We start from the raw sequence: 16,999 nt of genomic DNA, 5'->3' as shown, positions 1-16,999 counted from the left end.
TCATGCAACATGAATGTCCACCTTTTAGGGTCAAAAAGTCTTTTGAATTTCCAAGTGTTCCTCTATGTTTATCTTCTGTTAAAAACGTAATTGGGGAATTGAAACAGCTTGTCTTAAGTGCAATTGGAAATCCGCTCTAGGAAGTTGAATTGTAATCCCGCTAAGGATAGTACTAGGCTGAAAAACTGTTTAGATTCAAAACCTTAACTCAGAACTCAGACGGTCCTCTCAGATGTGGAAAACATTTGGTTGTATTTCTGCTGCAGTTATTCTGTGTGTGTGTGTGCTTCTGCACTTTCCCATCTGGTTTCAAGCCAGAATCAGGGAAGGGCTGATAAAACAACATTTCTTTTTCACTATAGTGACTGAAAACAGATTGAAGAAATTCAGATAAATGTCGGAACTCATTTAAGCATGACCACTTAAATTTATTTATTTTAAGTTAGAAGGGTTGCTGCCAATTAAAATGGCAAATTTACATGCAGAAGTCTATCTATGCTGCTTGCTCTGTTGTGCGTCATGCAGCATACTCATTTGGGCAAAGTAACAGAACAGAACCTGAACTAGAAAGGCATTCACACGGCAGCATAAAAAGCACTGACAGCATTTAGTTGCCTGTGTGATTTTGGCTCAAGGTAGGTTTCCAGTGATTTGAGGAGAGGAAAGGCAAATGGAGAAAAAAAATAAGCTACTGAGAGAGGTAACAGAAATTTTGAGGAAATTCTGTGGATTTTTTTATTTGTTTGTTTTTCAAAAATGTTGAAGTTAACTTGTACAAGAAGTTCCCACACTGATAATCCACAAGTAGGATTTGAAAGTAAACTGCACGAGGGAGAAGAGATGTCAAAATGCAGCATTACAGGACCTTCAGGTAGCAGGAACAGGAATTTAACGCTGTACAGTAACGATGCCAAGATAACTGAAGACAACTGCATGAGATTTAGAGAACCAAACAAATACGTAAGGTATTTCTTATGGTCTAAAGAAATACATCGCTTAAGGCAGGAGACAATAGCAGATATGTGATGTTTTAGTCGAGCAGAAAGAAGGAAAATATCACAGTGGCAGCAGGGAAAGCTAGGATGTTATACTCGCACTGTGTGTTTAAAACATCATAGTTAGAAGAAATTAGAAGTGTTTGCTTAGTTTACTTTGGGTGGTTCTGAATAAAAAGAAATTAATGCTAACATTTGGCAAGAGTAGAGGAGTTTTCTTTCATCAGTTCCATAGATGAAGGCAATTTTACCTACCACAGTTGTCTTAGGGACAGACTTTAACCTTCAGGTTTGTTACAAATTGGAGTGAAACCAATAGTAACAGTGCGGAGCAATCATGTCAGTTCCTACTCAGGACAAGGGATACAACATATGGATTGTTGACACGTGCAATAAATAGCATAGGGATGGTGTTGTCAAGACTTATTTGGGGCTCTTTAGGCAATGTGGTGAGTGGATTATTGACAAAACAGACAGCTCCTGTACTCTGTAGTGTCAAGAAAATTTTGAGCACCCTGTGATGACCAAGTTATTGATACTTTAAGCTGCAGCTCTTCCAGGGGCCCCCTTAAGGGCATATCATGACACTTTAGGGCTGCGCTCTAAAACCGTGTGGTAAAAATATGGGGGAATTTTTTCACATGGTTACTGTGAAACTGCCTTTCTAAAAAGAGAAAAGATGATCTTGGTTGATACCTTGTATTTCTGGCTTTTGCTGGTGGTATATGGACAAATCATAACTCAGTCACCCCTCCCCACCCCAGAAAACAGAGTTTTATTATGGAAATACAAACAGATCCTTAATTATCACAGCAGTCAGAGGTGCCACTGTAATATATTAACTTGTATGTATAAAAGAATGTAAACCTTCTTCATTGAAAGAGCTGCTCTGTGCCGTTGATATGCTTGAATTTATGCAATGAACTGGTAAACAGCAAAATCCATACTTATCTTTATCTACACAGACACTTTCCCACTTTCGTATGACATACCCTTCTGGAGTGATACAGTCTAACCTCAAAACACTTGAAGGAAATACTGCAATCCAGCTTAGACATATTGACTTTACCGTGTAGAATGCAGATGTAGTGGACAGTTTTTGAAACACTTCTATTATTAATGAAGTCTCTAACTGGTTTCAAGAAATTGTTTTTCTGTTAGTTCCACATATTCGCTGTACTCCCATGTTCCTTGCTCTTAACTCCACAGCTGAGTAAATGGAAACCAGCTCTTCCATGGGTACCAGGATAGCACAAGAGAATTTTCAGTAGACTTCCATCTTGTCGTCTATGGACTTTTGTGTCTAAGGCAGTGTAAGCTGGCTGAGGCTTTTTCAGTGCTCAGCCTGTTTTAAGGTCTCTCTGCTATGTAAATGATGTGGTATCTAGTACTATAGAAACTCATAGTCCAGCTTTTACTACTGCAAAGGCTACTGGAGGGTCTTTTCAGCATTATCAGTCTTTTTTCAGTGAACTTTGAAGAATTTTGCCAAGACTTCCACCTGCTGTCAAATCTAGCAAAAACTATCCATGGATTAGAATGATGTTAGTAGGAAGTCAGACAGACATGTAGGGCAGAGGAAACTATGTTCAAAGTTGGAAGAACCACTTCACCAGCCAGACCTCAAAGGGAGATTGGTAGATTTTTTAATGTCTATCTAAATCTCAGTTTTAGTAACTGGAATGTTTTGTTCATGGCAGTCCAGATTCCTTTTATTTTGAGGGTCGCAGGACTATGGAATCAATAGTAACAGTCCTGGAGGGATTTATGTGCTGGTCTTGACTCAGCAAACAGCTGCTTTAACTTAGTCCAGCTGTAGATGGATCCTAGAAGTCTTCAAAGTGGACATCTATGGAACTGCTACACAGTTCCATAAATGGAGGAAAGAATTGGTATAGAAAATGGATCTCCTGCATTGTTACTAGGATTAACGACAGCTGGAGGAATTCTCAGCTGATTAGGACCAGGTTCTGCCTTCTTTGTATTACAACATGGGATAAGAGGCTGAAGATAAGAACACGGAGTTTTATTTATTTTTCCATGTATCTTTAAGGGGTTAGTTAGAAATGGTGATGGACTGAATGGACTTTGTATTTTTTCTTAATATCCTGTGATCTTATTATTTCTATATTCTGTTGTCTATAAAGTATTCTAAAGTCTATAAAGTATTCTCAATATGTTCTTATTTCAAGAAGAGTATAAATCAGTATGATAGGCTAGGTAAAGGACTCAACTCAATTTCTCATTCAGATCTATTTTGGTTATCTGTATTGCCATCTAATAGATTAAAGATGCTAAACATAAGCCCCTCATCCTGTTTTTCCCTGAGCACAGTCTCTCCGCTGCTTCATATATATGAAACTGTGTGATGCAAGTGAGAACACGTACTCAATTCTGGGCTGGAGGGCTATTTCTAGCAAGCCAATTGTCAGGATCAATCACCAGAGCATCTGAGCACCCACTGAGTGCCGGTGTTATTTTAAGAGTACAATTAACTCTATATCACAAATTCTTCCCTATAATTTCTTTTTTTCACCTACTTTTTTTTAGGCAATAAACACTTGGACAGCTTTATCTGTTAACTTTCACATAGTATCCGATAGTGTAGATTAAAAGAAAAGCTTATCAAACAGGCAGGTATGTAGTGAATATGAGTGATCTGGAATGGACCTTACCTAAGCTGAAATACTCATACATAACACAAAAGGGCTTTAATCTTGTTACTTTGGAAACAGTGTCGTCATAATAATACTTGCAGCTCCCACAGTCAGTTGTGCTTGTATAGGCACTTATATCAGCACTACATTCCATTCAGTTCAGATTCCCACAGTCACTTGCCCTGTGATCAGTCTGAGATGCAGATCTGGGGTTTTAGCCCTCGCCCTACCAACACCCGCTATTTATCATATCTCCGTCTACTCAGTCAATTCACTCTCTTGATTTTGGCACTCGTGGAAGTAAATATGCAAGTGCTTACAGTATCAAGTCCTTAGGGCAGCACCTCTTGGTGCAGAAGTGCATATATGATTGTAATACTTGCACCAACAAAGGACAGAAATAACTTGATATTCAGATTCTATGTATTCAAAGCAAAGCCAGTCCACAGCCAGATATACATTTAACTCTGACCTGAAACAATCACATTCTCAGGGTAAGAGATATATAACATAATCTCTGTATGAAAATTCTTATCCTAAATAGTACAGTTTGATTGTATTAGATGGTATGCAGTTATTGGCATTACAGTCTACTGTCCAAACAGTCTGGAAGCAAAACTGTGAATCCTATATAATTGAAGGGTAGGAGCTCATCGGGAACTGGCATCATAAAGATGAAAGGTCAGTGCTTTAATATACAACTCCCACAAAATTGAATTTTAATTAAGTGTAACAGTGTTGAATTCCTCCCTCAGGAGTCCTTTTTCTTCCTTTTCTTTACACTAATATATATATCGCTTCTATCAGAAAAGAGAATAGCAAAGAGAAGATAAATATTCTGCCTAGTAAGATTTTAACTTCAGATGTTTTTAACAGTGGTTAGTATAGCATGTACTAGTGTAAATCAGTATTTTTGTTCAGTAATGAATCATTTATGCAAAAGAATGGAAAATGAACAGTAGCATTTGCCAATGAGAACAGCAGTTTTTTGTCTTTTTATTTTGTACTAGTAGACCCCAACAATTGGTGGTTTAAATGCTGTGTGGAAAATTTAATTCTGTACACAGCTTACCTTTCTTAGTTGCCTTTCACAGATCTCTTCAAACAGCTCAGGCTGAAATTGCTCACACTGAATAGTACAGGTTATTCAGACTGTTAAGTAGTTCAGTTTTCAGATTGAAAAATTCAGGTTGAAATCAGTCAGATTGTAAACCACAGGCTGGAAGCTGCTGAGGGAATGCACAGTTTATCGAACATCTTCTTGCAATAAAACTTCTGTAAAACTATTTTCATCACATCTAAAAGATTACTTATGATCTCCCACCTGTTCCAAAAGAATCAAAGAGAGTAAACTCCTACTTCCTATCTCTTGCTAGTGGGTACTACTCACCTTCTAAAATATTTTACTCAAGAGAGGTTGCCTACTTCCCAGCACTGGGGTGAAAAACAATTCAAGCAGATTCAAGAATTGTAGCAGATCATCAGACTGTTAAAATCTTAATGCCATGGAAGCCTAGCATGTAAGTTAAAATTACCTACTCCACCAACTGACTTTGGTTATGCCAGCACTCTACTGTGTAAGGCATCGGACCACTTCCTACAAATTGTTTAAATCTCTCATAGTACATCAGCGTCTCTACATGAAAACCTGCACGAAGAATTTCAGCAGTTTATCTCAGTAATTTAGATTGTTAATCAAATAGAAGCATAATAATGAGCAGAGACATAGAGGATATAGCAAAACAGTGCCACAACTTGACCAAAAAATTTCAAGGAGATAATTAAAGATCATCTGGCTTCTGTTATTTAACTTAATTTTGTTGTTCTTATCTGCATTTTGGCTTTGATATGGTTCTCTGCATGTTATATGAAAGGTTTGGCCAAAAAAATTATCCTCTGATAAACTGGGTGTAGAATAAATCCAAGCTCTCTGTCCTGGATTTGTATTTTATTATTATTATTATTATTATTTTCACATTAGTGAGCCTCTCTATTTCTTTCTGGTAATAGCATTACAATATAACCTAAGGACATTTTTTCCCCCTACTGTGATACCAACTTTTCAGCAAGTCTAAATCTCTCATGGTGCAGTTTTGTCTGTACAGTCAGGATGGCTTGGGACTTTGCAGCAATATAGAGTGCCCTTATAGAAAAAAAAAAAAAATACTGTCAACAAGGCAGAGATCCCTTAAAATCATTTATTGCTTTTGCATATAAAAATTGTCAAACTCTTGATCTTTTTTTTTTTCCTTGAACTAGCATAACTCTGAGATTTGTAATCTTCCTGTGACTCTCAGGCTCATCTCTGATATTTGTCAATCTATTATCAGGGAATACACCTGGGAGTACACCTTAAGAACCTAGCTGCCAGCTTTCAAACATTATTCTTGCCTCTAAACTTTTCTCCTCTATACTTTCCATTTGCAGTCATTCTGGTCTGGAACAAAATCTATTTATTTATTTTAATAAAGTAGTAAATCTGCACCTACCAGTTTTTTCTGCTTTGGTTACATAAACACAGTTATTCTGCAAGTCTGGTGAAAGATGCATCAAGGGAATCAGTAAGTTTACTCCTTTGTTTCTTGGCTTTGATCTATAAAACAGATCTTATTATTGACACGTTTATTTTTGGCACTTCCTTGTTGTCATAAATTGCATCCTGACCACATGAGCAAAGAGCACAAAGATGACCAATTAGAAAGCTGGCATCAAAGTCATTCCAACCATATCCTTTAAGCTCATACTCTTGCATAATCTTTTTTCCTGCAGTTGTTTTATTGCCAAATAAACATTGCTTTCTTGCCAAATATGTGTCATTGATTCACAAGGAGTCTATGGTCATATAACCATAGGACCATTATGGTGGACTGTAATTAAAAAATGGCAGTGGTATGAGAGATGAAAACAGAATTTTCTGTTTGTTGGGATTTTAATGGTATAGTAAAAAGTTTGTAGCCCAAGGAACACTGCAGTAAACCCTATGCCTTTTTATTTTGTTCAGGCCTTGTTGTTGTTCTTTGCAAGGTATTAATAAGACTTAAGAGGAGGAATAAAGCTTTTAGAAATTTTTGTAAGTCAGTAGATGATCAAACTTCAGTCATCCATTTTTATTGGTGTATCAAGTACATCACATGTAAAATTGCATTTCCAAGAATAATACTCTAGTTGTCTCACAGTACTTATTTGTGAAAGCCCAAGGTCAGATTTTCCCCCTAAGTAGTTACGCTTTTGTATGTTGGTGTTGCAGGAGGATATTACTCTGATGTCTTAAGAGTGAGAGCGCACAGGATGGGCACTGAAGCATTGAATCCGATTTCTGTTAACCACTGTTCGTGCCGTTTGTTTCATTTGAGACCCCTGCCCAAGAATGGCTGCCATTTTGAAATGAAACTTATGGTTTTGTTGTTGACCTTAAGCCATGCTATAAAACAATAAATACATTATGTAACGATATGTTTATTGCAAGACAGGGACTATTTGCTTTAGTAAGTGTCAGTTGCATCTAATACTGCCTCTCGTTTAAGAAAGAGTAAAATATTTTTGCTGTTGTTGAACATTGTATGTTTAATTGGTGACAGGCTTTGTCCTCAAATTAATGCCTAGCTCCAGTTATAATATCATTATGTCATAACAGTGAAAAATTCTAATTAAGATGATCTGTTTGACAGGAAAAAGTTTAGTGTATCAATTAATCTATTTTATCAGGGGGAGTACTCCCTACCTCAGCCCCTATCTCCTGATCAGAGCCTGAGTTATGAGAAAAACATCACAGATGCATGCTGCATTGGACAAAGAACACATGCATGCATTTAAATCATGTATATCTTACTTTTTACTGATGTAATTGTGAAATATGTTCTTTTTGCATTCATAATTAGGGGGTGGAACAGATGGTGAAGGCTTAGTTTAAAATAATCTGTCATTAAAATAACCTAGCCTACTGGTAATTCTTCACTCTAACTGGAGTTTAGGTCAGGGTAACAGGGTTTTTTGCAGTGTTGGAATACACTAGAAGGAATTAGGGACTTCATGGATAGTATGAAATATGAGGATATTCTCCAGAAGGACGCTGTAGTAAGACCTCAGTGAATTAAATTTGTCTGTAGTGGGAATATGCAAAAATAGCAGGGACAAAATTCCTCTGACAAATATAAATTCATTTAGTGCAATGCATTATACATTAGCACATATTCGGTCAAAGTGGTACAGTGCGTTTCATATCCTGAAAGGAAATAACCTCACTATTCTACAACTACCATAAGAGACATTTAGTATTTTGGGTTAAAATCCAGTGCTTTACATTTTCATATTATTCTGATGTCAGAGGACATAAATTATAATTATTGGCATTATTATTCGGAGATGCTGTAGGTAGTGACTTTTACATCTGAGTCTCACTTCCTTCATGTCTACCACATTGACTTGCTGGTATGTGACAAAGGAAATCTTATATCAGTCCTGTCTCTCTAGTTTAGAACAGTTTTCAGGAATAAGAAAACCAGCTCAATAAATCAGATACTTGCATGTCTTTAAAGCATTTATTTTAGTGTTTCCTTTAAGATTTCATTCTCTACCAGCTTTGAAAGAAAGCATATAGATTTCAGCATGGTATTATGATAAATCTTCTCAAGGAGGGGCGAGCATTAACATTTGTGTCGGTTCTTTTTCATCTTAATCCAACCTTGGTTAATAATCAGAAAATTCTACATAGTGGGTAAGAAGATGTAATTAACCCTTTGACCCCAGAATCTTAATTGGCGCCTGTTGAAAACAGTGGGGCAGTTTAAAAAAAAATAAAAATTAAAAGTAACCTGTGGTGATTGAAACAGCATAATATATAATGGTTTTCTGAAATCAGAAGTACTGGGGAGCTTCAGCTTTAATCACATTTTGCATATAACCAGTAAGAGTAGGTTTAAAGAAGAAGTTGCCAGTCTTCCTTAAATTGAATTGTGCCTAAAATTGACAGGTGGGGTCACCCTTACTGTTTTTAAGGTACCACACTAGATGGAATAGCACTAAGTTTATGAAAATCAACCTCATTTTTAAAAATAAAAACAAAATGAATTCAATAATACTTTCCTAACAGAAGATGCTATACCTTGATATTCTCTTCCAATGAAAACCGGCTATGTAATGAATACCAGTTGCCTTTTCAGAACTTATTTCTATTCAACTATTTCTATTGTTGATGATAACTTCAGAGCTGTGGAACAGAACAGTAAAACTGTTCAGAAATTCCAGCAGGAAATGATAATATGGTGCTCAGTTTAAAAGAGGGGCTTAAAAGCTGACTAAACCCAGTACACTTCTCACATTTGTTGTCTTCTTAGCTATACAAATGTAGTATGAATAATGCTTCCAAAGATTTTTCATTAAAACAAAATTGTTTGTAAATAGGTAGTGTACAATGATATTATATACTCTTTTTCAGTATATAATATAACCTTTGTTATGTTGTCTGCCACCTTTCTCTGAAGTCTGTTGCTCTCTTGGCATGCACAAAGGACATACGCTTTATGAAAAATTGAAAAATTTCAACACGCATTACTTAAATAATAAATATTCATAAATAATACCCATGAATAACGAATGAGACAGTCCTTCAGAACTGCTGTTTGACCTGTATAAGGAACAACAACATTGTCACAAAAGTGGTCCATCTCAGCCCTTTCATACTGGCAGGAGGAACTGCCTTGCTTTGGACAGTGGCCATTTCTTCACCATTTTTTATGTTCATTTTTCTTTTGTATGAGGACTTGAGTTTAGTACTTCTAATGTCTTTGCATTTGGGGCATGGAAATAGTTAGCTGTTCCATTAGCTATCAATCAGTGACTTTTTCAAAATATAATTAAATAATCTGTCAAATTGTCTCTATTGAAAAAAATGCTGAATTATGTCAGTATTTGTACTCAAACATAACTTCAGGGAGCAAGGAAAGGAAATGGAGGAAGAAGGCAGGACCACCACATAGTAGCCTCAGTTGGCTTAATGAAGTGATTTTATGATGTGGGAAATGACTAGTCATGCATGAAGCCAAAGGAGTAGCGGGTATGCTCACTCTCCCTGCCAATCTATCAGTGATGCCTTCTTTGTACCTCACTTGTGAAACTAGGAGGTGAGTAAGGAATAGTCTCCCAGAAGGAAGCAGATGAACAGGATAAAGAATAAAAACTGTTTAATGAAGGGAAAGATTTGGAGTAGATGAAATGGAAAAATAAGAAGGGAATGATGTTGCTAACGCTTCTGACTTTAAGACTCTCCCCATTTGCTGGTGACTTTGCAAATTTAAGCTAGGAAAGTTGTAATTTCTTTTTGCTCTTGTGTAGACCTGAGATTAATTTATTTATATTGTTTCCAGCAAAACTGGTTTTCGACAGTTCCAGGACAACAGTGAGGAAAACAATTATGCCATATCAGTGTTAAAAGCTTTGTATGAACTTGTTTCATTAGGAAGACTGAGCTTCTAAATAAGAAGGTGCTTACTGAAAAAAGAAGCATGACAGCCATTATTGACTTGGAGAATTATTTTTTGCTGTTCTCACAAAACTCTATGCCAGATAATTACACAGTAATATAGTGTACTAAACAGAACAGATCATAAATGTGCTGCAACTGTATGGACCCTTTTTCCAGTAAAGGAGCAAGGGGACCACGCAAACTAAAAGCCTAGATACGTAAAAAAAAAAAAAAAAAAAAAAGACAAGGAAAATTTTTTTTATATGATACACAAAAATCGATGAAATTTCTTTCTTTGGGATATTAATGAGCCAACAAGATAATGTGATTCCAAAAAAACAGTCTTTAGCACATTAGTTATAAAAGTAATTACAGGGAATATCACCTGTCATAGCCATGCCAACTTGTAACAACCTGAGATTAGAAAGAAACTTCTGGTAGGCTTGTCATTACCTACATAGCCAGTATTGGTACTTCAAATCCCTATTTTGAATCATCTAGTTGCACACTGACAGATCCAGGAAGACCAGCCACCGCTGATAGGCCATTAGTCTGATTCAGTACAGCAATTTATTGTTGCTCTTGGAGAATGGCATTCTAGTAAGGACATATATAGGTGGCCAGGGAATCAGTGTGACGGTCTTCTAACAGAGAATTAAACCAATTTCCTCAAAGGAACATGGGACAGAGTATTAGGAAAACTTAAACCAAGACCTTTAAAGATTTACTCTTCTGGTCTTTCTGTGACAAGGAAAGTGGGTAGCAGCAGCAGAAATGATACATAGCTGGGGAGATCAAAGGTTTTGATTGTCCTTGTATAGATCTAAGTTCGAACTTCACTGCTCCAAATTTTCCACCTGTTATTGATGTTAAAATTCAAGGAACTGATGTTAATCATTTGAAAAGAAATGATGATGATTTATAAGAGGCCATAAATGGCTTGCATAATATAAATGTTTTTATATGAAGGAAATCTATGCAGATTTACATTTTTATTAATTCATAAATATAAATTAGAGTCTTTTTTTAATGCAGTAAGAGTTTATATTCCAATATGTGGTATATTCGTTTTAGAAAACACATTTGAACTAATTTCACCACCTACTATATCAGAAAAGGGAGAACACTTCCCAAAGACAATTTCTGACCAGCAATTTGTTAGAAATTAATCAAGGAGCAGAAAAATCAATAAAATTAAAAAGCCTAAAAAATCACTGTTCTGTACGTGAAAAGGAATGAAAAAATTACATGACTTTGTTGTCACATTTTTCTTCAAATTTGTGTGCCTCTGTGACTTTTTTTTTTTTTTCCAAAATCATGTTGGTCTCTCAAATGGTACAGCTATATTTTTGCTCTACCTTTATGCCAAAGGAATGTTTTGAATGGGATGTTTTGGAGTTGTTTCTTGCTCATCTTAACGTTTGGGGAGTTTCTTATTCCCTGAGCTATTTTAGCATTTGCAGTTTCTATGATTTTGTGATTTTACTTTTTCAATAATAAATACTTTTTTTTTTTTGCTAATAATCAGACTCATAAAAAGCATAAAACATATAGTATATAAAAGACAGTTTCTTCCTATTGAAGATTTGCTTATGTTCCTAGAGGTATATTTTCATCTTGATGTGCAGTGATTTACTCCACATGTCGGTTTGGAATATAGTCCTTTGTTTATTAACTGCAGTCATGTTTCAAAAGGTATGCATTAATCTGTGCAGTCATATTTGGATTTTTGCAGTTGCAATGGAAACTGCATGCAAAGACCTGAACCTGTCAAAATAAAATCTGATCTAGAGTTTTACACCAAACAGATGAAATTCGTAACATTTCTGTAGACCTAAGCTGTAAACATATTTGACAGTAATCTGCTGATTGGCTTTGTTTGTTGTCTCACAAAAGGAAAATGGTGTGTGTGTGTGTGTGTGTGTAATCCTCAATTCATTAACAAATTATTGAAGTCCATAGTGATTTGAATTATGGTAGAATTTTATTTTCTCTTTTTCAGTTTTTGTAAGTGAAAATTTTCTGCTTTGATTCGGGGGGGGGGGGATCTTCTTACATACCGTTTGATTGGAAGATTATTTGTTTCTCTTATTTATTTCTTTGTGTTAAAAAAAATAATAATAATAAAATAAAATTGAAGAACACTTTATTTTTCCATATTCCTTCTATATGCAAATGAGATAATTTTATATAGTATATGGCAGATGTAAGCATGACAGTAAGTCCTTGAACTTTGGAGTATAATCAGATATTGATTTTTAATATGTAAATTCTATAAAGGAATTCTTAATGATTCAAATCAAAAACACAGGAATCTGAATATTTTGCTCAATTTGTTCTGTGATGCCTTTGTTTGAATCCATTTCTGTCTGGAATTTGGAATTTTAATTATCTATTCACTTTTCTTTTCTTTCTCTGCAGTCCCTGGATGGATTTGTATTTGCACTAAATCAAGAAGGAAAATTTTTGTACATTTCAGAAACTGTCTCCATCTATTTAGGCCTGTCCCAAGTAAGTACATGCTTTCAATTCTAAAGTATACTTGTGTGTGATGTGTTCTTCTGTTTATCATTCTAAGAGAAATAATAGCCTGGTTTCTGTATTTTGCATGGATTATTGAATTAGTTTTTTTTCAAATTGCATCTGGTTCATTCTGAGATGTAATTGAAAAACTTGTCTATCAGTATTGGACGTTCAGATAAGATAAACTTGTGCCTGAAAACTTTTTTGCCATGAAGGATCATTATTAATTTATTGAGAACAAATGAAGTTTCTTTTCTCAGTTTTTGAACTTTAAACCTCTGTACCTGATAGGAAAGGGACACACTAATAGTACTTCCCTTGTGTCCTATTACTGGATGTTTATGGAGTACCCTGCATTATCCAGGGAGCTGACACAATGACAGGGAGTCATTTGGAGTCAAGAAATGCTGAAAGAGACCATTAAAATGTCTTGCAGGGAGGGTTCGAACAAGGACACATTTTGCCACTTCCACAAATGTTCACTAATACAAAAAAAAAATTATATATATAGTAGTTGTTTTTTTATGTTATTGTTGACAACTGCTTTTCAAAGATTAAAAGGTGAGACAAAAATGGAGGGAAATTTGCTTGTTGATGCTTATTCCTAAACCTGCTGCATCACACATCTTTAGGTGGAATAGCTTCGCTCTACTTGGGCTTAGAAATGCAGCAGAAACATTTTGCATGATGATTTTCAGGGTAAGATATCTACTTCTATTGCAGATACCCAGAGGAGAAAAAGTAAATCTGATATAATATTTATTTCAGCTCCTTTAAATTGGTACCCATACTGCTATGATGAGGCAACTATTATCACTGGTAACTATTAGTTTTGCTGTGCCTCAACAATAAAAAAATGGGAAATTTTAACTTTTGTTGAAGAAAAGGACTAATTTTAAATATTATCTGGTGAGAATCAGAATAGAGGTTCATTAACTCCTCAAAGAAAGTGCAAGCAATTGGCTAAAATAAGTTCAGTAATTGTTATTTTGTGCTGGCTCTAGCAAGCCAAATAATAGAAATGGAAACAGAGCTTTTTTTAACTCATATCCATATTCTTGTCTCTCATTAAAGTCCCTCGTTTTGTAATAGACTTTAATCCCTGCCTTAATCTGTTTGGGAGTTGGTATCGGGAATCTCGGATTTTGAAATCGGTGTGCTACCATGTTGCTAATACAGTAAAGAATCAGAACTTTAATGTTTATTATTGTCTTATGCTCATATTAATCTGTTTTATGCATAGTACCCAACAAAGTTTAATAAGCCAGTAAAGAAGAAGGATGGATAATTAGTTTAAGCAGGTAAATGCTAATTAGGAAACTCCTGAAAGGCATCCATTATACACTAGCTTAAAACAAATTTTACAGCCCTGGTTAGTGGTGTAATCCAAATTCTGTCAAGGCAACTGCATTTTCTGTAATTGAGATGTGTATGTTTGCTTTGCATAACAGATGGCTCTGTATGCTTAGACTGATAGCTAGGAAAATAATAATTGCATTATTCTGGCCAAAAGAATATTAGCTCTTGGGTTTTGGCCATTTCAGTCAGTCCTCCTGCCAGCACAGCATATGCACATATATGGATTGGATTTTCAAGGAAATTGATGCATCTGGAATAGTGTGGCCATCTGAAATATCATCTGTTCAAGAAAAATTTGGCTTTAACCCTATGCTAGTCTCTTGTTAAAAGCATTTTCTGCCAGTGCCTTTTTAACTATAGGACTCAGTAAATCTTTCCTTACTCTGAACTTATATCATATTGGTGAGGCTTTACACTTCATCTTGATCCCCATATACATTTCAAGCAAGGGTTCAGATAAATTAAGAAATTTTCTTTGCATGTTAGAGTATTTGATATATCAGTATAAATGTTTCCTTGCATTCACTGCTGAGGGTATTGATGGAAAAACTACAAAAAAATCAGAATCAGGACTGTGGATTTTAATACAATAGGTTCTATCTACTGAGATCCACTAAAATATCTGTAATTTTCATTGCTTTTCTCTTCTGTCTTTATGGAGATACTTTGTATTTCTCAGACCTATTGTGTTTATATTTTTTATGTATTGTTTGGTTGGCATATTGTTGTATAGCTAGGTCTCCAGCAATGATGAAAGGAATGCTGTAGCTACTTGACTCTAAATCACTATTCAAAGTCATTTTTCTTGAAAAAAAAAATTAGCAAGAATATCCTTAAAAGTATTCCTCAGATGGTACTTTGAAATGCTAGTATGTCCACTACAATAGTCTAAATTCTGAATTTCTGGAAAGGTGCTACATAATACATGTGGTATTGCATTTCTTGCACTGCACGTAAATAGTGACAGGTCCTGATCCTGATACAAGCCCCCACCCCCCTATATTTGTATGGAACCTCTAGACAATTTTGCATTGCTGAAGGTGTGAATCATCATCCTGAAGTCCTAACTTCAGAGTTTTACTTCTAGTGAAATGCCTTGTTAGATGCTTCATTCCTTTTTTTTTTTTTCTCCTTCTTTTTAAAGTAGTATTCATGGAAATAATTTGTAATATGTTTCATGCTTACAATGAAAATATCTAATGTCTCTTAGCTAAAGGAAAATAGTCAATGTACCCAATCTTTGCAGGTATGAAGAGTTTTTCACTGAACCCAATTTTTCTCTTTTCTGAACATTGAAAGCCAGTGGTAGAAAACAAATGGATGCTGATATTCTAAGATAGCTGTAAGGCTAATAGTAAAGAAATCTGATAAAACGATATCTTGGGAGGTAGTCTGGCAATGATGATATTAAAGTTACTTCTGGCAAAAATAACAGTATATTCAAACAGTAAACAAAATTTACAATAAACACTCTTCCGACATTACAGTGGACGTACCTTGCACGTAGAGACCCATAGATGTATATGTTTTGAACACTTTATCTCCCAGCTAAAGCTAACCAAGAATTTTAAGTTAGTTTTGCAGACATGGATTTTGTTTTTTTCAGAGCATTTCATTGTGGGACTGCAATCAGAGCACAGACACATTTTCAAGTAGAGAGAAAGACACCATCTTAGCTGAAAATGAGGACTGAGAGAAGGGAGAAGGAAGAGAATAAAGAAAACAGAGAGGGGGCAAAATCTCCCAGTTATATATTCTATCTGTATAAATTGCCACAGATCAATTATACTTGGGGCAAGCCAGAATACTCCAACATACTTTCCAGTATTCAGTAGTTTCAGGATCTGCAGTGTTTGCTGGAAAACCCAGGCATGACTAGAACCACGCACTGCAACAAGGATTTCTTCCCTCAGTTGGGCAACGTGACTTGTAACTGTGTAGTTTACCCTTGTGCCAATACAGTTTCTTACACTGCACCTCTGTAGTGATGCAAAAATGTTTTGTCTTCATCTGCTTTCTGACATTTTCAAGTTAGCAGTTAATTTTTTATATGAAGGTAACAGCCATTGTTTTGAAAACCCAGCTCCAGGTTTCCTTTAAGAAATGGGATAAGGCACTCAAGCCACTCCTACGGGCACTTGGAAGTTGATATAAGTACCTACCTAATTTCAATTCTGTTGCAGTCTCTGCATTTGAGACTTAGTACAAAAATATGCTGATACAAGCAATAAAAATGGGGAGAAAAATTCGTCTAGAGTAGAGGATAAAATTAACAGATGTATGGGGTTCCGGGGTCAATAGAAAATGTTATGGACTGATAAGCTAGCTAGGATACTTTTATTTTCAGGAGACAAATTCTTAATCATCTCTCACCAACATTTGAAATCAACAAGGGTATTATGCATTATTCCCCCTTTTATGAAGTCCACACCCTAAAGTAAAATATTTCCTACCTTTGCTCCTGCTTGTACAGAACACAGACCAGGTTTTCAAATTGGCCTGTTGAAAAGAAAGCTCACTAAAAAGGAGCAGTACAGCTGCAGACGTAATAAGAGATGATAGAGGTGAAGAAAAAACAGTAACAATAAATTGGTGAGATTTTGTGGTTTTTTAAAACAAAGCAGGCAAAGCCAACAGGTATTTAATTTGTGTACTGTGTTACTAATAGCATAACCTATCTTCTTATTTTGGGTTTCTGTGCATTTGTTCTATGAAATGGGAATTAAAATTATAGCCACAGCACACAAGTACAAGGTCAAATAAATGACAGTACTCAGTCTATTTGTGAAGCTATTCTGAAAAGGAACCGTGGTGCCAAATGTGGTTTATTTGAATAATAAAGAAGAATTAGATTCCCCTGATAACTTGGCTGAGGGCCAATAAATCACTGGAGGTTAAGAATGCCTTGCAACAGCCATGTATTTCTTTTTCTTTTACGAAGCGTAAACCTCAACTACTATGCTCTACCTATTTTTCAATGCAAATCAACTTGAGGTTAGTAGATG

The 16,999-nt window shown here is 35.5% G+C and overlaps 1 protein-coding gene across 6 annotated transcripts in view; it reads left to right on the top strand.

The window, feature by feature from the left end:
- The window catches only part of NPAS3 (neuronal PAS domain protein 3), a 616,070-nt gene that overhangs the window by 413,502 nt on the left and 185,569 nt on the right, over positions 1-16,999 (top strand). For all 6 annotated transcript variants that reach the window (XM_066998071.1, XM_066998070.1, XM_066998069.1 and 3 more), the window contains one exon: positions 12,534-12,623. In XM_066998071.1, the coding sequence (XP_066854172.1) occupies positions 12,534-12,623 (90 nt within the window). The remainder of the gene's footprint in view (positions 1-12,533; positions 12,624-16,999) is intronic.

The sequence above is a fragment of the Anser cygnoides genome, chromosome 5 (assembly GCF_040182565.1).
Source record: "Anser cygnoides isolate HZ-2024a breed goose chromosome 5, Taihu_goose_T2T_genome, whole genome shotgun sequence".
NCBI lineage: Eukaryota > Metazoa > Chordata > Aves > Anseriformes > Anatidae > Anser > Anser cygnoides.
The sequence above is the reverse complement of the archived record's forward strand: the minus strand, read 5'-3'. Positions and strand labels throughout refer to the sequence as shown.